A 22,922-nucleotide genomic window follows, 5' to 3' on the forward strand; every position below is an offset into this window, starting at 1 on the left:
CGGTATTCCGGCATCGGAATCCTAACAGCCGGGATCCCAACTTCCGGCAAATGAAATGCCTCCCAGCAAAAAAAAAAAAGAACAGCACTCAGCTAGAAAGCAAAAGTATTTTACTCAGTGAAAATTGCACAGTGCAAGTGCAACCTAATGTGATATAGTCATCAGGAGGGGCACCCACTGTATACTGAATGCCAAATAGTTGGCTTGCTTGATCTCAGTATGATCTCACGGATCAAATAGTAAGAAGGACCTGGAGCCCTGGGCATTCTACTAGCTTGGAAAATCCTCTGTTTTATCAGCTGCATTTATTTTAACTACAGTGCCTTGTTTTATGTATGTCCCTAATTACATACATGCTGTGCTGCAAGAACATTCTTGTTTTCCCCTGGACTGTCATGACTTACAAATCAGCAACAGTAGTAGTAATAATAATTCTAATAATAATAGTAACAAAGGGAACCAGAAAGATATACAAAGACACACAAATATTAAGCAGTACACATAGAAGAGCAGCTCCGATGCCATACAATAATGAACCGCTCCGATGCCATACAATGATGTCCTTAAATGGCCAAACTCGCACCTTCTGCTGTCGCTTGCTGTCCCCACAAGCCTGCCACAGGAAGAGAAATCTCACAGAAATAGTAAGTAGGCGTCATTTGTATTGATTCTACACGCACTGGCCTTAACTTCCCATTTAGAAGAATGGATGAAACAGATTGTTTGTAATTTAAGAGGTCATTTACAATAACAACATGGAAGTCAAGGGGTTTGAATAATTGATGCCTGAAAAAAAAAATACCAAATTGATTTTTGTTCTTTCCCCCTCCCTCTTTCACCCACCTCCTTCCTGCTTCCCTTTATTCAGTGAAACGCGTGGCATTTAGAGTATTTTCATGGCCGTCGATGAATATTGTATTCTCCTTGAACTTGTAAATATTCATTAATAGATGGCAACCATGAACGTAGATTTGTATTCTGAATATGATTCTGAGCTTCAGGAGGCATTTTCTGTCTATGAATTGTGTGCTTAATACAATTTACAACAATAGAAATGTTGCTGATTGCATTGGGTGTCATCAACAGAGAGAGTCCTTCACCCTACTACAAGCTTTAAAAATCGGAGCCTGGAACTTAAGTGATGTTAAGTGAGTTGAGTATCCTCTCAGCTCCATCGGCCACTCAGCTCCCCGCTTCTGTGCGGCCATCACCAGCTTCCAGGGGCGGATTGGGAATTTAAAGTGGCCCTGGGAAAACTTCTGAAAGGCATGGCTGAAAGCAGACATTGGTGAGGTTAGTAGACCATTATTCCTAGTAACGACAGCATCTAGTGGATGCCATAGAGTATACCTCCCAACTTATAGTAGTGGAGACTGGCACGCCCCCCCAAAAAGTCTGCATGACCTTGTGTGAAATGCCATACTAGCAAGAGACTCCCCCCATTGTCACCACACTGGCAGTCAGTACTCCCGGAGCTCCTTTGGCATGTCCCCAGTTCCTCTCTCCAGTAAACAGATGTCACATGCATGTGCATTGCATCTATTCACAGCTTGCTCTGCTAAGTAGAGCAGCGGGTGAGAGGGGGCCTCCCGCCACCCCTCTTCCCGGTGAGCCATTTGGCCAATCTGCTTCTGGTTATGTAACTGGGCAGCATCAAAATATTATTTACAGTATATATATATATATACAGGTACACCACCGATTTTCCGGCAACCGATGATCCGGAACCTCTTTTAATCCGGACAATTTTGATTTGTCCGGATTAAAGGGGGTTAGAGACATCCTTTAATCCGGAACATTTTCTGCGCATGGGCGTAACACGCAATACGCGCAAGTGTCAGTGGGTACAGCTTCCACGGACACTGCAGGTGACACAGCAAGCATCAGTGGGGCTGTTATGGCGTCCAATGTCACAGCAAGTACCGCACATGGGCGGAAGACACAGCGCACACAAGTGTCAGTGAGTACAGCTTCCACGGACACTGCAGGTGACACAGCAAGCATCAGTGGGGCTGTTATGGCGTCCAAGGTCACAGCAAGTACCGCACATGGGCGGAGCACACAGCGCGCACAAGTGTCAGTGGGTACAGCTTCCACGGACACTGCAGGTGACACAGCAAGCATCAGTGGGGCTGTTATGGCGTCCGCAGACAGTTCAAGTGACAGTAGTGCTGCTATGCCTTCCAAGAACAGTGATGGTACAGGTATAAAGCGTAAACACAAGTCTATATCGGTGCAGGCAAAAGTTGAGATATTACAAAAACTCGACCGCGGTGTTTCAGTGAAGAAGCTGTGTGATACATACGGTCTCGGTTCCTCAACAGTGTATGACATAAAAAAACACAGGGAGAAAATATTACAGTTCTTTGCAGAAAGTCAATCTAAGAAGCAAATGAGCATTAGGAAAACTATGAAATCTGGTAAAAGCACTGAGCTTGATCGAGTGTTGTTGGAATGGTTTCGACAACGTCGGAGTGATGGTGTAGACTTGTCAGGCATCATGGTACAGGAACAAGCTAAGTTGTATCATACAGCACTAAAACTTGACTATGAGTGTGATTACAGTGAAGGATGGCTGCATAGGTTTAAGACACGTCATGGAATTTCGATGCGCAAAGTGTGTGGTGAAAAACGGTCTGCAAACCATGAAGCAGCTGATGACTATGTGGATGAGTTTGCAAAGCTTGTGGCTGATGAAAACCTCACCCCCCAGCAAGTTTATAATGCCGATGAAACTGCACTGTATTGGCGATGTACCCCTAGGAAAACTTTATCAATGGAGGATGAAGAAGCCCCCACAGGGGTTAAACAATCTAAGGACAGAGTTACTGTCCTAGGTTGCTCCAATGCTGCCGGAACTCACCGATGCAAACCACTAGTGATCGGAAAAAGTAAATGCCCTAGGGCTTTTAAAGGTGTTAAAGTGTATCCTGTAATTTATCGTGCAAATAAAAATGGATGGATTACCACCGAGTTAATGCTAGAGTGGTTTGCAAAGTATTTTGTGGCAGAAGCCAGAGCACACTGCACATCTGTAGGCTTACCAGAGGACTGCAAAATCCTTCTTATTCTGGACAACTGTTCAGCTCACCCTAGAGCTGAACTGCTGCGCAAGTATAACGTGTTTACAGCATACTTACCACCAAACTGTACATCTCTTATCCAACCACAAGATCAAGGAATATTGCGCTCTATGAAGGCCAAGTATCGTACACTTTTCATGAAACGCATACTAGATGTGGTGAATTCAGGCAAGCCTATTGAGTCGTTTATCAAAGACTTTAACATGAAAGATGTACTTTGGTTTGTTGCTAGTGCCTGGGAGAATGTAAATTCGTTAACACTAAAGAATGGTTGGCATAAGTTGTGGCCTGCCATGGTGTTTGAAAATGCACCTGATGAAGATCCCAGTATTGCCTTCACAGGATTTCGTGTAGCAAATGATGATGAATGTGTTCTTGAGTTACTTGAATATGCAAAAACTTGTACTGCAACTGCTGCCAACAACCTATCAAGTAGGCTGAACGAAGAAAATCTGGCAGAGTGGATGGAGGTTGACGTTGAAACACCTGTTGTGCGTCACTGTACTGACTCTGAAATTATAGATATGGTTTTGAATCCTGCAAAAATCACTGAAAGTGACGATGGTGACAGTGAAGACGAAAATGTTATTGAAATCCCCACTGGTATTGACAAGCTGATTGAGATGACAAGTGAGCTAATCAAAGGACTAGAACAACGTAACTTTGTGACAGAACAAGAGCTAATGCATTTTCACTTGATGAAAGAAAAACTGTACAGGGAAAGGTCAAAACTTATGAAACAACCTCGCCTTGATGTCATGTTTAAGAAGCTATGCAAGAATGTGCCTAAGAGCAGTACCTGTTCTCTAGCATCTCCAATTCCTCCAAGTTCTAGATCAGGTCCCTGTTCCCCAGACATCCTAGATGCAACTGTCCCACCTGAAATACTTCTTCAAGACCAAGCTGATGATTAGGTTGTAGTGGGAGTTGGACTGTGGGAGGTTTAGAGTTGGGCTGTGGAAGTTATAGGGTAGGTTGTAATAGGAGTTGGGCTGTGGAAGATTTAGAGTTGGGCTGTGGAAGGTTTAGAGTTGGGCTGTGGAAGGTTTAGAGTTGGGCTGTGGAAGGTATAGGGTAGGTTGTTGGGCTGTGGAAGGTATAGGATAGGTTGTTGGGCTGTGGAAGTTATAGGGTAGGTTGTAATAGGAGTTGGGCTGTGGAAGGTTTAGAGTTGGGCTGTGGAAGGTTTAGAGTTGGGCTGTGGAAGGTTTAGAGTTGGGCTGTGGAAGGTATAGGGTAGGTTGTTGGGCTGTGGAAGTTATAGGGTAGGTTGTAATAGGAGTTGGGCTGTGGAAGGTTTAGAGTTGGGCTGTGGAAGGTTTAGAATTGGGCTGTGGAAGGTATAGGGTAGGTTGTTGGGCTGTGGAAGGTTTAGAGTTGGGCTGTGGAAGGTATAGGGTAGGTTGTAGTGGGAGTTGGGCTGTGGGAGGGTAAGAGTTAGTGTCATTTTGCATGAGGTTTAGTACTTTCCTTGTAGTTACTGTTTCACTTACTGTTAATGGTTGTTCAAAACGAACCTGATACCTGTTTTGCTTATAAACAGTTTTGCATACACTACTGTGTTTATTCATTCATTAATATTATACTGTAGCATATATTTGACTATTTATTGCTTTAGAAATGTTCTGAAGGTGCAAAATTAGTTTCCACCGTTAATCCGGCAAAATCGATAATCCGGCACGGCACTGGAACCGAGGATGCCGGAAAATCGGTGGTGTACCTGTATATATATATATATATATCTGCACTCTGAGAATTCCTGGTGAGTGTATGTCCTATTCCCTCAGTGCCCAGGGTGCTGGCTCCACTGCAGATGCCCCCTCTGCATTGAATTCCCAGGATACTGCCCCCAATGTAGGTACCCCAACAGTAGCCAGTGCACAGGGAGCTGGCCCCAATTTAGGTACCACACAGTGAGGAGTGTACAGGAAGCTAGTCCCAGTGTAGGTATCCCGCTAGCAGTGAGTGCCCAAGGGGGCGATCCACAATGTAGGTAGCCCCTGTCACAACTGAGGGCTGGTGTCGGCTGTGGGAAGCCTCAGTTGTAGGGGCTGAGATGTATGTGAACTTGGGTGGTGAGATAGGACTCCTAGACATACATATGGACCTGCAGCACCAAAGCCCGAAGGCGTGACCACGACAACAAAGGAAAGTTCAAAGGTTTTATTGAAACTCAGCTCACAAGCATATGTCGGCAGTTAGCAATAATAAGAACAGCGTATAAGTCACAGTTCCCAGGAGTGCATATAGGCAGTCTCTAGGTGTGGTATAATTAAACACAGTCTTGAAGGACTTGGAGATGAAATGCCCTTACCAACACGATGCACTGGGTAGCTGATGGAAAACAGAAGCTGATGACTGAACTGCCGCGTTGTGCCAGATGGGACTGGTCCAATGGTAGAGCTGAGTTGGTAGTGCAGGAATGCACTAATGTAACTTGAGTGCGAGGAATATACGGGTGATGCTTGAGAGCATATACAGGAGATGCTTAGGAGCATATACATGAGATGCTTAGGAGCATATTCAGGAGATGCTTGAGAGCGCAGATTACTGGAATATTGAGACAGGGCACCGCTGGAAGCTGGAATGCTGGAAGCCGGTGTTGTAGTAATCTGTCAGACACAGGATGCAATAATGGGTTACTGCGTAGGCAGGCTGCACCATGAGGATAGGAATTGGTGCTAGTCTCTAGTGGCGCTTGCAGACGGCGATCACCACAATCAGGAGAGACTGCTATCACTAGGATGACAATTGAAGCACTGACAACTTTCCAGCCCAGGAACAGGATATTTATACCAGCTGGGAAGCAGGGATTGGCTGACTGATTAAGCAGAGTCTAGAGTGCAGCTGCTGGATAATTAGGCAGAAACTAGAGTGCAGCAGATAGGCTGAAAAGTAACATGTGATGAAAACAAACATGGCTGCGCCCATGTTTGAACTTGGAGGGAAAGACTGTTTGTAACTTGCATGTGAGTTTTAACCATGAAGCTGCCAGAATCACAGTAAAGAGATTTGAGACAATAAGATGCAGCGTGCCGCACACAGACAGTGCAGATGGAATCCAGGCTTGGAACGCTGGGACAGTCCCAGGAGGCATTTGGAAGGTAAATACTGATAAAGAATTACCTGGATCGTGACAGCACCCCCCTCCCCCCCCCTTTTAGGAGTGGCCCCAGGACACTTCTTATAAGTTCTTTACCTGAACAAACGGAAGGATCTAGATTGAATCCTGATGAACTTGAACTGGCTGGAACCAGAGGAGACTGTACCGGACTTATGGACGAGACCAGATTGAGTTCAGACAAACTTGAACTGGCTGAGACTGGCGGAGACTTTGGACCGACGGATAGGACCGGATTAGATTCGAAGGTGCAGGAATCAGCTGGAACCGAAGGAGGCTAATCCGGACAGACAGATGGGACCGGATTGGGTCCGGAAAAGCTTGAACCGGCTGGGACCGGAGGAGTCTTCGGATTGACGGTTAAATCAGCTGGAACTGAAGGAGTCTTTGGACCTACGGATGGAACCGGATTGGGTCCAGAGATATTGGAATCGTCTGGAACCGAAGGAATCTTCAGACAGACGGATGGAACCGGATTGAGTCTGGAGACCGTTGAATCAGCTGGAACTGAAGGAGTCAGAATCCGGTTAGAACCAGAATGAGTATCCTAGTGTTCAGTTAGACCATCCTGGACCTGGTCCATGCTGGATGCCAACAGGGTGGTGCTCTCTGAAGACGGCAAACAGGAGTTCATAACTGCATCTGTAGCACAAAAATTTCCATTTTGGAACTTGGCTCTGGATACTTCCCTTGGGGCTGAAACTTTGGTGACCCCTCCTGGGGTTGACGAATCAGACACCTCTCTCAGGGTTGTTATCTCCAGCACCCCTTTTGGGGTTGACAGATCATAAACTCCTTTTTGAGAAGACTCATGTGCCCCTACTAGAACTTGAACATTGGATACCCCTCCTGGGGTTGCAGAAATGAACGCCCCTCCTTGGGCTGAGTAAAGAGCGTCATCATTCCAGGAAAGTTCGGACGCTAGGATCTGGTACTGTACCAGATATTGACCGACTGTTCATGTCCCCTGACGTAGCCGGGGGATATCAGAGGAGGCTGAGGTCACACGACCTGGTTCGTCAAAGATGCGCCTGAAGGTTGTCACGAAGTCTGCATATGAAGAGAGTAGGGCATCTGACTGCTCCCATAGAGGTGATGTCCAATCGAGGGCGGAGCCACTGAGGAGGGAGATGATGTAAGCAACCTTGGTGCGGTCAGTTGGGAAACTGCCATGCTGTAACTCGAAATGTATCTCACACTGATTTAGGAAACCCCAACAGGCTTTTGGGGAACCATCAAACTTGGCAGGTGTCGGTAAATGGAGACAAGGAGCAGAAACGGGAATGGTGGGTGGGGATACCACCAAAGATACTGCAGTCGGCACACTGGACGCCCCTGGACCACGGAGGGTTGTTTGTATCCCATCCAGCCGAGAGGAGAGGTCCTGGAGACAGCGAATCACATGGCCCTGTCTAGCCTCCTGATGTTCAAGGCGGGCTGCAAGTTCTTGCATCGGCCTGGTCGCTTGGGCCTGGTCTCCGGCCGGATCCATTAGGTCAGTACTTACTGTCACAACTGAGGGCTGGTGTTGGCTGTGGGAAGCCTCAGTTGTAGGGGCTGAGGTGTATGTGAACTTGGGTGGTGAGATAGGACTCCTAGACATACATATGGACCTGCAGCACCAAAGCCCGAAGGCGTGACCATGACAACAAAGGAAAGTTCAAAGGTTTTATCGAAACTCAGCTCACAAGCATATGTCGGCAGATAGCAATAATAAGAACAGCGTATAAGTCACAGTTCCCAGGAGTGCATATAGGCAGTCTCTAGGTGTGGTATAATTAAACACAGTCTTGAAGGACTTGGAGATGAAATGTCCTTACCAACACGATGCACTGGGTAGCTGATGGAAAACAGAAGCTGATGACTGAACTGCCGCGTTGTGCCAGATGGGACTGGTCCAATAGTAGAGCTGAGTTGGTAGTGCAGGAATGCACTAATGTAGCTTGAATGCGAGGAATATACGGGTGATGCTTGAGAGCATATACATGAGATGCTTAGGAGCATATACAGGAGATGCTTAGGAGCATATACAGGAGATGCTTAGGAGCATATATAGGAGATGCTTAGGAGCACATACAGGAGATGCTTGAGAGCGCAGATTACTGGAATATTGAGACAGGGCACCGCTGGAAGCTGGAATGCTGGAAGCCGGTGTTGTAGTAATCTGTCAGACACAGGATGCAATAATGGGATACTGCGGAGTCAGGCTGCACCATGAGGATAGGAATTGGTGCCAGGCTCTAGTGGAGCTTGCAGACGGCGATCACCACAATCAGGAGAGACTGCAATCACTAGGATGACAATTGAAGCACTGACAACTTTCCAGCCCAGGAACAGGATATTTATACCAGCTGGGAAGCAGGGATTGGCTGACTGATTAAGCAGAGTCAGGAGGCATTTGGAAGGTAAATACTGATAAAGAATTACCTGGATCGTGACAGCCCCTCAGCAGTGAGTGGCCGGGGAGACGGGGTGTGTTGTCGGGTTCAGTATGATATCCCAGCTCGCAAACCACAATACTGACATTGATTTCCCTTGCGGGCTTGCTGCACTCGCCACGTTTCTGGCATGGTGGCTAGCTTCACTCGCCATGGGTTCTATTCTCCCTCGGGTAGTGGCGCGGACCCACCACTCGAGTGGGAATAACGGGAAGCAGTTGGTATTCTGACCACCAACATTTTACTGGCTGTCGGGATTCCAGCGTCGGGATCATGAATTCCCGGGATCCAGACAGCAGGTATATTAACTACATCCCCTGTTGTCAGTGTAGGTACCACCTCAGCATTGAGTGACCAGGAAGATGCTCCCAGTGTAGGTACCCAGAAGTAGGGAGTGCACAGTGTAGGTATCCCCCTAGCAGTGAGTGCCCAGGGGGCGACCCACAGTGTAGGTACCCTTCAGCAGTGAGTGACTGAGAGACTTGTACCAGTGTATATACCCTCTCAGTAGTACTGCCTGGCATCCGGGTTTTGGGTGCAGAGGGTAATGCCAACTTTTGCTGACGTTATCCTATAAAAAGCCTATGGGCTTCCTTCCGCAACCATTCTGAGTGATCCAATCAGATCCCCAACCCCCCCCCCCCCACCCTCTTCTGTGTACCTCTGGGCGGAGGAGGCCTCTGTCTGTAGCTCCGTCCACAGGGAGGCGTTCAGCTCCGGGCACAGTTGGTGGGATGTCCTGCGCCAGCCGCTGTCCTCCTTTGGCCCCACCGGACAGCCAATCTTCATGCAGAATCAGCGTCGTGTACAGGCCACTCCTCCTCTGGCCCCAGGCTGCACTGGATGGTGGAGCCTGTGGTGAAAGCAGAGGGTGGAGCCGGCGTCTCTGTCCCTCCTTTCCCCGGAGTCACAGTGCGGGTAAGCGGCCTCCTTCCTTCAGCAGCAGCTGGCATCGCAAAGGACAGCTCTTATCGGCCTGTAGTACAATGTCATGGCAGATGTTGCAGCTCCCACAGGCAGCTAGGGGGGTATACACCCTGCAGCACCCCAGATAACAACTATGTAATTTTAAGTAACAACTGAGTTTCCCGCTCCAGTGCAGGTCGCAATGCTGGGGGTAATTCTAACCTTCTCTGCTCTAGATATACTGTATGGATAGCAATTCCTTCTCTAGGTTAGGAAGTCAGTGGTGCCGAAGGGTGGGGGACACTAAACACACTCTCTAAATAAAGAGGGTGCCCAAGGCACTCAGGGACTGATCAGAGGTGGATGCTACAGTATAATGATGTTTGCGCAATTGAGTGGTTCTTTTTGTACTGTGCATGCATCAGAGTCACTGTCAGAACTGTCCTGGTGTTACTGTTTAGTGGTAGTTTGCGTGTCTTACCTATCCGGGCGCCTGACCATGCCGCACACAAGACTGTTTTCTTGTTTGCTCATTTGATTATGTACTGTGTAATGGGCGCTGCGCAGGCTTACCTACCCTCCCGCATTCAGCGGGAGGCTCCCGATTTTTAGTTGAGCCTCCCGCTGCCCCGCATACCTTGACAGCCCTCCCGGTTTTTACAGGTCCGAGGCTGAAAATATGGACTGCGCATGCGCAAGTCCGGAGAGGTCGGGGGGCGGGGCCAGCACGGGAGACTGCCTGGCTGGCCACAGCATGGTTGTGTGTACTGTGTAGCAGAGGCACACTGCAGCAGGGCTCTGCTTCTGCTTTCCTGTGGCTGGCCCCTCCCACCACACTCGGGGCTGCAGCATGGATCAGCACAGCAGCAGCTTCCTCCTCCTGGCTCCTGCTCCTCGCCTCTCACTGGAGTGTCTGCACTAGGCTGTCTCCCCTCACTGTCCCAGGATCAGCTCCCAGCCTTTACTGGAAGGGGCAACATACCCAGGTGGGTGCTGGAGGTAACGTGGGGGAATGGAGGCTGTGTGTTATATAATGTGTGTATAATATGATGTAATCTAGTACTGAGTGCAATATGGGGGTGGGAGGGGTGTGTATAATTCAGTATAATGTGGTGCTGGGTCTATATGGGGGGGGGGGGGCTGTGTAGTGTACTGTATGCTGGGTATAATGTAATATGGGTGAGGGGATCTGTGTAATATGGGGAAGGGGGCTATGTACTGTATGCTGTGTTTACTGTAATGTGGTACTGGGTGTAATAATGGGGAGCTGTGTATAATGTAATGTGTACTGAGCAGGGTGGTTCTATAGATACGAGTGCTGCAAGTATGGCGGTATGGTGTACCGGTAAGAAATTCCTAACCGGTACACTCTGGGGCAACGTGTATCTGGCACTGCTGGGGCAACGTGTATCTGACACTGCTGGGGCAACGTGTATCTGGCACTGCTGGGGCAACGTGTATCTGACACTGCTGGGGCAACGTGTATCTGGCACTGCTGGGGCAACGTGTATCTGACACTGCTGGGGCAACGTGTATCTGACACTGCTGGGGCAACGTGTATCTGACACTGCTGGGGCAACGTGTATCTGGCACTGCTGGGGCAACGTGTATCTGACACTGCTGGGGCAACGTGTATCTGGCACTGCTGGGGCAACGTGTATCTGACACTGCTGGGGGCAACGTGTATCTGACACTGGCAACGTGTATTATCTGACACTGCTGGGGGCAACGTGTATTATCTGACACTGCTGGGGGCAACGTGTATTATCTGACACTGCTGGGGGCAACGTGTATCTGACACTGCTGGGGACAACGTGTATTATCTGACACTGCTGGGGGCAACGTGTATCTGACACTGACACTGCAGGGGCAACGTGTATCTGACACTGCTGGGGCAACGTGTATCTGACACTGCTGGGGCAACGTGTATCTGGCACTGCTGGGGGCAACGTGTATTATCTGACACTGCTGGGGGCAACGTGTATTATCTGACACTGCTGGGGGCAACGTGTATTATCTGACACTGCTGGGGGCAACGTGTATTATCTGACACTGCTGGGGGCAACGTGTATTATCTGACACTGCTGGGGGCAACGTGTATTATCTGACACTGCTGGGGGCAAGGTGTATCTGACACTGCTGGGGGCAAGGTGTATCTGACACTGCTGGGGGCAACGTGTATCTGGCACTGCTGGGGCAACGTGTATTATCTGACACTGCTGGGGGCAACGTGCATCTGGCACTGCTGGGGGCAACGTGCATCTGGCACTGCTGGGGGCAACGTGCATCTGAAACTGCTGGGGGCAACGTGCATCTGACACTGCTGGGGGCAACGTGTATCTGACACTGGCAACGTGTATTATCTGACACTGCTGGGGGCAACGTGTATTATCTGACACTGCTGGGGGCAACGTGTATTATCTGACACTGCTGGGGGCAACGTGTATCTGACACTGCTGGGGACAACGTGTATTATCTGACACTGCTGGGGGCAACGTGTATCTGACACTGACACTGCAGGGGCAACGTGTATCTGACACTGCTGGGGCAACCTGTATCTGACACTGCTGGGGCAACGTGTATCTGGCACTGCTGGGGCAACGTGTATCTGGCACTGCTGGGGGCAACGTGTATTATCTGACACTGCTGGGGGCAACGTGTATTATCTGACACTGCTGGGGGCAACGTGTATTATCTGACACTGCTGGGGGCAACGTGTATTATCTGACACTGCTGGGGGCAACGTGTATTATCTGACACTGCTGGGGGCAACGTGTATTATCTGACACTGCTGGGGGCAACGTGTATTATCTGACACTGCTGGGGGCAACGTGTATCTGACACTGCTGGGGGCAACGTGTATCTGACACTGCTGGGGGCAACGTGTATCTGGCACTGCTGGGGCAACGTGTATTATCTGACACTGCTGGGGGCAACGTGCATCTGGCACTGCTGGGGGCAACGTGCATCTGGCACTGCTGGGGGCAACGTGCATCTGAAACTGCTGGGGGCAACGTGCATCTGACACTGCTGGGGGCAACGTGCATCTGACACTGCTGGGGGCAACGTGTATCTGGCACTGCTGGGGGCAACGTGTATCTGACACTGGCAACGTGTATTATCTGACACTGCTAGGGGCAACGTGTATTATCTGACACTGCTGGGGGCAACGTGTATTATCTGACACTGCTGGGGGCAACGTGTATCTGACACTGCTGGGGACAACGTGTATTATCTGACACTGCTGGGGGCAACGTGTATCTGGCACTGCTGGGGCAACGTGTATCTGACACTGCTGGGGCAACGTGTATCTGACACTGCTGGGGCAACGTGTATCTGGCACTGCTGGGGCAACGTGTATCTGACACTGCTGGGGGCAACGTGTATCTGGCAGTGCTGGGGGCAACGTGTATTATCTGACACTGCTGGGGGCAACGTGTATTATCTGACACTGCTGGGGGCAACGTGTATTACCTGACACTGCTGGGGGCAACGTGTATTATCTGACACTGCTGGGGGCAACGTGTATTATCTGACACTGCTGGGGGCAACGTGTATCTGACACTGCTGGGGGCAACGTGTATCTGACACTGCTGGGGGCAACGTGTATCTGGCACTGCTGGGGCAACGTGTATTATCTGACACTGCTGGGGGCAACGTGTATTATCTGACACTGCTGGGGGCAACGTGCATCTGACACTGCTGGGGGCAACGTGCATCTGACACTGCTGGGGGCAACGTGCATCTGACACTGCTGGGGGCAACGTGCATCTGACACTGGCAATGTGTATTATCTGACACTGCTGGGGGCAACGTGTATTATCTGACACTGCTGGGGGCAACGTGTATTATCTGACACTGCTGGGGGCAACGTGTATTATCTGACACTGCTGGGGGCAACGTGTATCTGACACTGCTGGGGACAACGTGTATTATCTGACACTGCTGGGGGCAACGTGTATCTGACACTGACACTGCAGGGGCAACGTGTATCTGACACTGCTGGGGCAACGTGTATCTGACACTGCTGGGGCAACGTGTATCTGGCACTGCTGGGGGCAACGTGTATTATCTGACACTGCTGAGGGCAACGTGTATTATCTGACACTGCTGGGGGCAACGTGTATTATCTGACACTGCTGGGGGCAACGTGTATTATCTGACACTGCTGGGGGCAACGTGTATTATCTGACACTGCTGGGGGCAACGTGTATCTGACACTGCTGGGGGCAACGTGTATCTGACACTGCTGGGGGCAACGTGTATCTGTCACTGCTGGGGCAACGTGTATTATCTGACACTGCTGGGGGCAACGTGCATCTGGCACTGCTGGGGGCAACGTGCATCTGGCACTGCTGGGGGCAACGTGCATCTGAAACTGCTGGGGGCAACGTGCATCTGACACTGCTGGGGGCAACGTGCATCTGACACTGCTGGGGGCAACGTGTATCTGGCACTGCTGGGGGCAACGTGTATCTGACACTGGCAACGTGTATTATCTGACACTGCTAGGGGCAACGTGTATTATCTGACACTGCTGGGGGCAACGTGTATTATCTGACACTGCTGGGGGCAACGTGTATTACCTGACACTGCTGGGGGCAACGTGTATTATCTGACACTGCTGGGGGCAACGTGTATTATCTGACACTGCTGGGGGCAACGTGTATCTGACACTGCTGGGGGCAACGTGTATCTGACACTGCTGGGGGCAACGTGTATCTGGCACTGCTGGGGCAACGTGTATTATCTGACACTGCTGGGGGCAACGTGTATTATCTGACACTGCTGGGGGCAACGTGCATCTGACACTGCTGGGGGCAACGTGCATCTGTGGCAGGCCTAACAAGGATGTACTGCCTGCCGCTGTGCAGGTGTCGTCACTTCACCCACCTGTGCAACGCCGTCACGGACGATATCCAGATGCGTAGGGACTCCGCTCTCCGGACCAGGCACCAACGCGAACACCACCTCACCGCGGACGACGGGGGTCTGGAAAGAGAGGGATATGCCGGTTGAGACGTACGCCCGACCTCCGCCTAGAGTACGGGACACGTCAAGGGTAGCCGCGACCTTCACCGGCTGGGCGGAAGGTCATCACTGGCCAATAGGCCTCAGCTACCCAATTCTCACACACTCGCACTCTCGCACGTTGTGTGGTGAGAGGGGGGTCCTCGCGTCCGCGAGCAAACCCTCCCGACCGGTATACAGGGAGGGGAATGACAGACAGACAGCACAGGGTGATACTCACTTCCAACTTGCGGGTCACCTTGATTGTCGCACCTCTCCGCTCCTGTTGGGGCAAGAAGAACAGCCTCCCTACCTGCAGGCTACTCTACGGCTAACAACGATACAGCCAACTACGCCTGCCTAAACAAACTAACTTAAACAACTGGAGGCTACTGGTTCTATCCCAATCAAACAGAGACCGGACTAATTAATCACGTTCACTACCCGGCAAGTCAGTGGAACAATTTCTCGGCCCAACAGTATACCCCGATTTACCAGTCCTACCTTCCAGATGTTGGACACCGGCCGGTGCCTTTGGCTCACAATGAAGGACGGGGGTCTGAAGCAGACGGTGGCCCACTCCCGACGGCCGGGGGATGGCGACGTGTGGGACGGGAACGTTACTCCACACTTCCAATCCCCTGGGCCATACACCGCGTGGGGCCGGTCGGCTTCTAACAACAGCCACTGATCCCAGAAGAGCTGCTGCACAACCCACTTCCAGCCGGAGGGGCGCGGGCAGGAGCCTGAATGAGGGGCGCAGGCAGGAGCCTGAGTGAGGGGCGCAGGCAGGGGGCCTGAGTGAGGGGCGCAGGCAGGGGCCTGAGTGAGGGGCGCAGGCAGGGGCCTGGTGTGGACGCAGGCCGGAGGCCTGGTGTGGACGCAGGCCGGAGGCCTGGTGTGGGCGCAGGCCGGAGGCCTGGTGTGGGCGCAGGCCGGAGGCCTGGTGTGGGCACAGGGCGGAGGCCTGGTGTGGGCTCAGGCCGGAGGCCTGGTGTGGGCACAGGCCGGAGGCCTGGATTGGGCACAGGCCGGAGGCCTGGATTGGGCACAGGCCGGAGGCCTGGTGTGGGCACAGGCCGGAGGCCTGGAGTGGGCACAGGCCGGAGGCCTGGAGTGGGCACAGGCCGGGGCCTGCCTACTGGGTGCACAGGCCGACAGGGCATGACTCTCCCCGCAGGCCTAGTGCCTGTCCCTGGTGCTCTAGGGAGGGTTATAAATAAGTGGAGGTGGCCCAAGGCCGCCTACCTGTCGCGGAGGGAGAGGCTGCAGCGGGGAGCTTCGTTAGCTCTTTTGCTCTCCACACGCTGCAGCACTCTCCGCCGGACATCCGCCGCTGGTCGCCGTCTTCTGCCTTCTTGCTTGGCTCCGCCGACGTCTTCTCCCGCACTGCCGATGTCTTCTCCTGCTCCGCCGACGTCTTCTTCTGCTGCTCCGCCGACGTCTTCTCCCGCTGCTCGGCCGTCGTCTTCTTCCGCTGGAGCTCTTCTTTCGCTGCCGTCCGCCGCCCGACTGACTGCTCCCGCTCCGCAGCGCCTCTTATATGGCGCCGGGAGCGGGCGGAGCTATGACGCGGCGAGCCCCGATTGGCTCGCCGCGGCAAGCTCTGATTGGCGGCCAAGGTGCGAGCCCTGATTGGCTCGCGCTTGGCGCGCCGTTTGAAATGCGCCGCGGTGATGGGAGGGGCTTGAATCCTTTCGGATGCAAGCCCCTCCAGACTGGGACCTGCCCGCCGCGCCGCCGCCCGTCGCTCCGTTGCCCGACGCGACGTGGGGGAGAAGGGGGCACCACCCTTCTCATTTCCCCCCCCCTTTGTCCTTTGTGGTCCCCACAAAGCAAGAATCCGACCACACAAAGTTCGGATCCGCGTAGCGAGGGCCTGGGACTCCCCTATTCAAACGCAGAGAGCGTCTTGGTAGGGGGGAGGCAACTACATCGGCTGGGGGTTGAGTCTCCGATGCCCCCTCCGGCTGATTCTCCTCGACCGGCGACCACCATTCCTCGTCTGGCAGAGGGGTCGGAGCTTCCCAGGCAGGGGCCCCCACCCCGTCCTCCGCTTCAGGGGGCTCAGCCTCGCTCACCGGATCCAGGAACGGACAAGGTCGCAGCTTACTCCGATGTAACGTGCGCAGGCGTCCCGTCCCATCGGTAGACTCCACTTGATACACTGGCCCACCTGGGGCCAAGCGACGGCGAACAAGGTATGGGGTAACTTCCCACCGTTCAGACAATTTCCCCCCCGGGCGAACCTCTCGCACCAACACTCGCTGTCCCACGGCCAGCGGTCCAGGCTCGTGGGACCTCACGGGTGGATGCTGGTGGTCTGCGATCAGCCTCCCAGCCAACTCGTGTGCCGCCTTCAGCCGCAGGCGGTGGTCCTCGACCCATTCGGCAGGGGCGAGGGGCGTTCCCTCCTCAGTCCCGGACAGTTGCAAGTCGTGTGCCTCCCGTCCTGGTCGACCGAACAGCAAAAAAAAGGGGGAAAATCCCGTGGTGTGATGGACTCTGTTGTTATAAGTCCAGACCAGTTCCTGAACATGTTCGGGCCATCGCTGCTTCTCAGCTCGCTCCAACACGCGGAGCATCTGCAGCAGAGTCCGGTTAAACCTCTCGCAGGCGCCATTCCCCTGCGGGTGGTAAGGTGTTGTGCGGGACTTTTGAACGCCATAAAGCTGGCAGAGGCGTTCCATCAGCTGCCCCTGGAAACAGGCCCCTTGATCCGAATGGATCCGCTCGGGGCAACCGTACTGCCGAATGAAATGTTCGACGATCGCTCGTGTTGCTGACTCTGCAGTCTTGTTTCGGGTGGGGACCACTACCGTGAATTTAGTGAAGTGGTCAGTCATTACCAGGGCATACTGGTGTCCACTTACTGACTCCCCGATCAACACATAGTCGATCATCAGCATCTCCAGCAGCCGACTGGTCCGGATCGTCTGGATGGGCACATGCTGTTCCTGCGGCTTAACTACCGCACACCTCCTGCACTCGCGACATACCTGGTCCACGACCGCTTGCAGCCGGGGGCGAAATATTGGCGTCTCAACCAATGGTATGTTTTATAGGGTCCCAAATGGGCCCCCTGCTCGTGCGCCTCCTCCACCACTGACCGCACCCGGCCTTCTGGCACGACCACCTGCTCAACAGTACGCATTTCCTGTTCCAAGTAGCATCGTCTCCGTAGGGTACCAGCGCAGACCCGCAATTGGTCCCAACGACGCACCACCTTCCTACAGAACCCGGTCAGCCCATCCTGCTCCCGGCGAGATGGCATCTGACCCCTCTGTACCCACTGTCGAATGAGGTCCAAACCTTCGTCGGCCTGCTGTTCCTGTGCCCAGTCAGTCTCCGTGTACCTAAGTAAGGCAGCCTGGGCGTTCTGTCGACACAACTCTCCGCCCACGGGCTGCCGCACACGAGTGAGATCCGGCATTTCTTCTCCGCAGTCATCTTCTTCTCCACCAGGTTCGGGGGTTTCCACTGGAAAGCGAGACAGGGCATCCGCGTTGGTATTACTTTTCCCCGACCGATAGCGAATCTTGTAGGAGAACTTGGCCAACCTGGCCACCCACCGTTGCTCCAAGGCGCCTAACTTGGTGGTCTCCAGGTACGCCAGGGGGTTGTTGTCTGTAAAAATATCCACGTGAGCGGCGGTCAAGTACTCCGCAAATTTCTCGGTCACGGCCCACACCACCGCCAGCAATTCCAACTTGAAGGAACTGTAGTTGTCTGGGTTCCTTTCGGTCTCTCGCAGGCTACGACTGCCGTAAGCAATCACCCGCTCCTGCCCATCCTGAACCTGAGCCAAGACCGCGCCCAACCCCTGCAGACTTCCGTCCGTGTATAGAACGAAGGGCTTCTCAAAATCTGCGTACCCCAACACCGGAGCCTCCGTGAGACTTGCCTTCAGTCGGTCAAAGGCCAGGTTCTGCGCTTCTCCCCAAGTCTCCAGGGCAGCTTTCTTCGTGGTCGCAATCCCTCGAAACAAGGCATGTAGGGGTTCCGCAATCCGGGCGAAATCCTTGATGAAGCGTCGGTAGTACCCCACCAAACCCAGGAATGCCCGCAATTCCGTGACAGTGGTGGGCACCTTCCATTTCTGGACGGCCACCACCTTGCTGGGGGTTGGGTACACCCCATCGCGTGACACCACGTGCCCGAGGTACTCCAAACTGGATTTCAACAGGTGGCACTTCCGGGGCTTGAGCTTCAGGCCGTACTCCTCCAACCGTTGAAGAACCATGTCGAGTCGAGCAAAGTGTTCCTCCAAGGTCGCGGCGAACACGATGATGTCGTCCAGGTAAATCAGCAAGGCCTCAAAATTCAAGTCTCCCAAGCACCTCTCCATCATCCGCTGGAATGTGGCGGGCGCATTGTTCAACCCGAACGGCATGCGGCAAAATTCGAACAACCCCATGGGAGTAACGAATGCGGTCTTCTCCCTATCCTGGGGAGCTACCGGCACTTGCCAGTACCCACTGGCCAGGTCCAGGGTCGAAAAGAATTTAGCATTGCCCAGTGCAGCTAGGGACTCCTCAATCCTAGGGAGAGGGTAAGAGTCCCGGACGGTGCAACTATTCAACTTCCGGTAATCCACACAGAACCGGATAGTCCCGTCCTTCTTCCGGACTAGGACAATGGGTGCAGCCCATGGACTCTTGCTCTCCTGGATCACGTGGTTGTCCAGCATCTGACGCAACATGCTCTTTACTTCTTGGTACAACCGGGGCGGTATCGGCCGATACCGCTCCCGAACCGGGGGGCGTCTCCGGTACGGATCTCATGCTGTAGGTCCTCCGTATACCCGAAATCCTCTTCATGCCGGGAGAACACCTTCTGACGATTCCAGAGCATCTGGTCCAGCTTGGCTACATCCCCGGCCGCGCACTCATCTAGCGACACGTCCATCTGCGTGCGGATTATTGTACCGTTCCACTCAGGGCAGGCCCCCTCCTGCTCCTCCACTTGAACAGACAATGCCCATGCCTCGGAAGCTTCCGGCTGTAGGGAGAGTTTTCGCATACCCTGAATGCTATCCTCGTGAATCGCCACCACCTGAGCAATGACTGTCCCAGCCGGGACTCGGCAAAGCTGATCGGTGAGATTACAAAGGCGGACGGAGACCTTCCCCCCGGTCACCACCGACACGGTACGTGCCACCATCACTCCAGACCCTACCCTCAGCACATCAGTGGGCTCTATCATCACCTCCATGCCATTTAGGCTCTGATGAGTCCGTACTTCCAGAGGGATCAGGACCTCTTGGCGAGGTGGCAACTCCAGGCGCTGGTGGTGACCGACCTTCAAAAGACCCAGGTGCTCATCGATTGCCCCTAGGGCCCTGGTCCCCCGTCGCCCCACTTGTTGGAGAGCCTGCTGGACGGGGCGCCGGACTCCCAGATTCTTCCAATAGTGTGGCCCATTTTCCTGGAACAAGAGCTGGTCGAGATGTCGGAGTACATTCATCCCGAGGATCACTGGGCCATGGCTCAGCCCCGGGCTGCTGACTACCAGCAGCCCCTTCCTACCCAACTCTCGGCCACAAACCACCATTTCCATCCACACCACCCCCACCATGGGGATGGGTAGGTTATTAGCTGCCGTGAGGGTAATGAAGCTCTCTGACACCTCACTTTTGAGGTGGGCGTAGTGTTCAAGGAAACAGGCCTCGGAAATGGTGGATACTTGAGAGCCGGTATCCAACAGGCAGGACTGGTCTTTCCCACCGAGGCGGCTGACTACCACGGGACACTCTCCTACCAATTCAGCCTGTTCGTTAATGGCTGATCTCCCCTCATCGCTCTCCCCCACGGGTGGTCCCGTTACCGCGAGGGAGGTCAGTTTAACGGCGCCTCTGGGATTGCTTCGGTACAGGTCCGTGCAATATGCCCGTACCGATGGCAGCGGTAGCAACGAGGGCCTCGGCCCTCTCCCGGACGGCCGTCGGGTCCCGTGCTTCGTCCACGGGGCCGCCTGGTGTCCCGCTCACGGGACTCCGTGCCTCGCTGGTCACGCCGGTACACCTCCTCCCTCAGCTGGGAGACCTCTTCCCTCATCTCTTTGGTCACCCGGAGAAAGGCCTCTTTCAGGTCTTGCACACAGGTCTCTAATGGGTTGGTCTCCCTGCTAGCCACGGGCGCGGAGATCGGCTGCACCCACTGGGGAAAGACAGCGTGTGGCCCGTAATTGGCATTGCGGTCCCTGGCTATGGCGTCGATTTCCACCTGATGGAAGGTCAGGGTGTCATCCTGGGATATCTTATCCAGCATCACCTGCCTCAGGGGCACGTTCCTGAGTCCCATGGCGAACTGATCTCGCAATATCTGACTGGTGTTGGTGAGTGCCCCAAGCCCATCGGGGTCTTTCCGACGTACTTCTCCCATCATCTCCTGGAGGGCGTTGGCATACTGGGGAATGGACTCGTCCTCCCTCTGGAACCGGCCAAACAGACGCTGCCGGAGGGTCCCCGACGAGGAGGTGTCCCCATAGATATCCCCCAGGATACTATAGATCTCCTCCAGTTCCTCGCGTTCATCGTCGGGTCGTAAAAGAATCGTCCGACGAGCCTCGCCTTCCAGAGAATTTAGGGCGAGGGGCACCTGCAGGTCGTCGGGCACCCGATAGATGAGAAACGTCGCCTCTAGTCGGGCCCTCCAGTCCTCTAAGGTCATATTGCGACCGTCGTAACGGGGTAGGTGGGCGAGGGCTGGTCCGACGTTGAGTCGACGCGATGACCTTCGTCGCTCATCGTCCGTTCCCCTCGGTACCACATCAGTGGAGCTGGCAGTCGAGCCTCTCCGAGTGGGTAGTTTCGGCACATCTGTCCATGGCTTCTCGGCTGTGGGTAGTGACTGGTCTCCGTCCATCCTGCCGACTACGCCAAATGTGGCAGGCCTAACAAGGATGTACTGCCTGCCGCTGTGCAGGTGTCGTCACTTCACCCACCTGTGCAACGCCGTCACGGACGATATCCAGATGCGTAGGGACTCCGCTCTCCGGACCAGGCACCAACGCGAACACCACCTCACCGCGGACGACGGGGGTCTGGAAAGAGAGGGATATGCCGGTTGAGACGTACGCCCGACCTCCGCCTAGAGTACGGGACACGTCAAGGGTAGCCGCGACCTTCACCGGCTGGGCGGAAGGTCATCACTGGCCAATAGGCCTCAGCTACCCAATTCTCACACACTCGCACTCTCGCACGTTGTGTGGTGAGAGGGGGGTCCTCGCGTCCGCGAGCAAACCCTCCCGACCGGTATACAGGGAGGGGAATGACAGACAGACAGGCACAGGGTGATACTCACTTCCAACTTGCAGGTCACCTTGATTGTCGCACCTCTCCGCTCCTGTTGGGGCAAGAAGAACAGCCTCCCTACCTGCAGGCTACTCTACGGCTAACAACGATACAGCCAACTACGCCTGCCTAAACAAACTAACTTAAACAACTGGAGGCTACTGGTTCTATCCCAATCAAACAGAGACCGGACTAATTAATCACGTTCACTACCCGGCAAGTCAGTGGAACAATTTCTCGGCCCAACAGTATACCCCGATTTACCAGTCCTACCTTCCAGATGTTGGACACCGGCCGGTGCCTTTGGCTCACAATGAAGGACGGGGGTCTGAAGCAGACGGTGGCCCACTCCCGACGGCCGGGGGATGGCGACGTGTGGGACGGGAACGTTACTCCACACTTCCAATCCCCTGGGCCATACACCGCGTGGGGCCGGTCGGCTTCTAACAACAGCCACTGATCCCACAAGAGCTGCTGCACAACCCACTTCCAGCCGGAGGGGCGCGGGCAGGAGCCTGAATGAGGGGCGCAGGCAGGAGCCTGAGTGAGGGGCGCAGGCAGGGGCCTGAGTGAGGGGCGCAGGCAGGGGCCTGAGTGAGGGGCGCAGGCAGGGGCCTGGTGTGGACGCAGGCCGGAGGCCTGGTGTGGGCGCAGGCCGGAGGCCTGGTGTGGGCGCAGGCCGGAGGCCTGGTGTGGGCGCAGGCCGGAGGCCTGGTGTGGGCACAGGCCGGAGGCCTGGAGTGGGCACAGGCCGGAGGCCTGGAGTGGGCACAGGCCGGAGGCCTGGTGTGGGCACAGGCCGGAGGCCTGGTGTGGGCACAGGCCGGAGGCCTGGTGTGGGCACAGGCCGGAGGCCTGGAGTGGGCACAGGCCGGAGGCCTGGTGTGGGCACAGGCCGGAGGCCTGGAGTGGGCACAGGCCGGAGGCCTGGAGTGGGCACAGGCCGGAGGCCTGGTGTGGGCACAGGCCGGGGCCTGCCTACTGGGCGCACAGGCCGACAGGGCCTGACTCTCCCCGCAGGCCTAGTGCCTGTCCCTGGTGCTCTAGGGAGGGTTATAAATAAGTGGAGG

The 22,922-nt window shown here is 54.1% G+C and overlaps 1 protein-coding gene and 1 long non-coding RNA gene across 2 annotated transcripts in view; both read left to right on the forward strand.

Moving 5' to 3' along the window:
• Nucleotides 1–2,137: 2,137 nt before the first annotated feature.
• Nucleotides 2,138–3,997, forward strand: LOC134949900 (jerky protein homolog). Its single transcript, XM_063938593.1, has one exon. The coding sequence runs from the start codon at nt 2,138–2,140 to the stop codon at nt 3,995–3,997; it is 1,860 nt and encodes a 619-aa protein (XP_063794663.1).
• A 6,332-nt stretch (nt 3,998–10,329) lies between these two features.
• LOC134947887 (uncharacterized) overlaps nt 10,330–22,922 on the forward strand; it is a 162,275-nt gene continuing 149,682 nt past the window's right edge. Inside the window, exon 1 of the long non-coding RNA XR_010182834.1 lies at nt 10,330–10,534. This is a non-coding gene — a long non-coding RNA (uncharacterized LOC134947887). The remainder of the gene's footprint in view (nt 10,535–22,922) is intronic.

The sequence above is a fragment of the Pseudophryne corroboree genome, chromosome 8, assembly GCF_028390025.1.
Source record: "Pseudophryne corroboree isolate aPseCor3 chromosome 8, aPseCor3.hap2, whole genome shotgun sequence".
NCBI classification, from domain to species: domain Eukaryota; kingdom Metazoa; phylum Chordata; class Amphibia; order Anura; family Myobatrachidae; genus Pseudophryne; species Pseudophryne corroboree.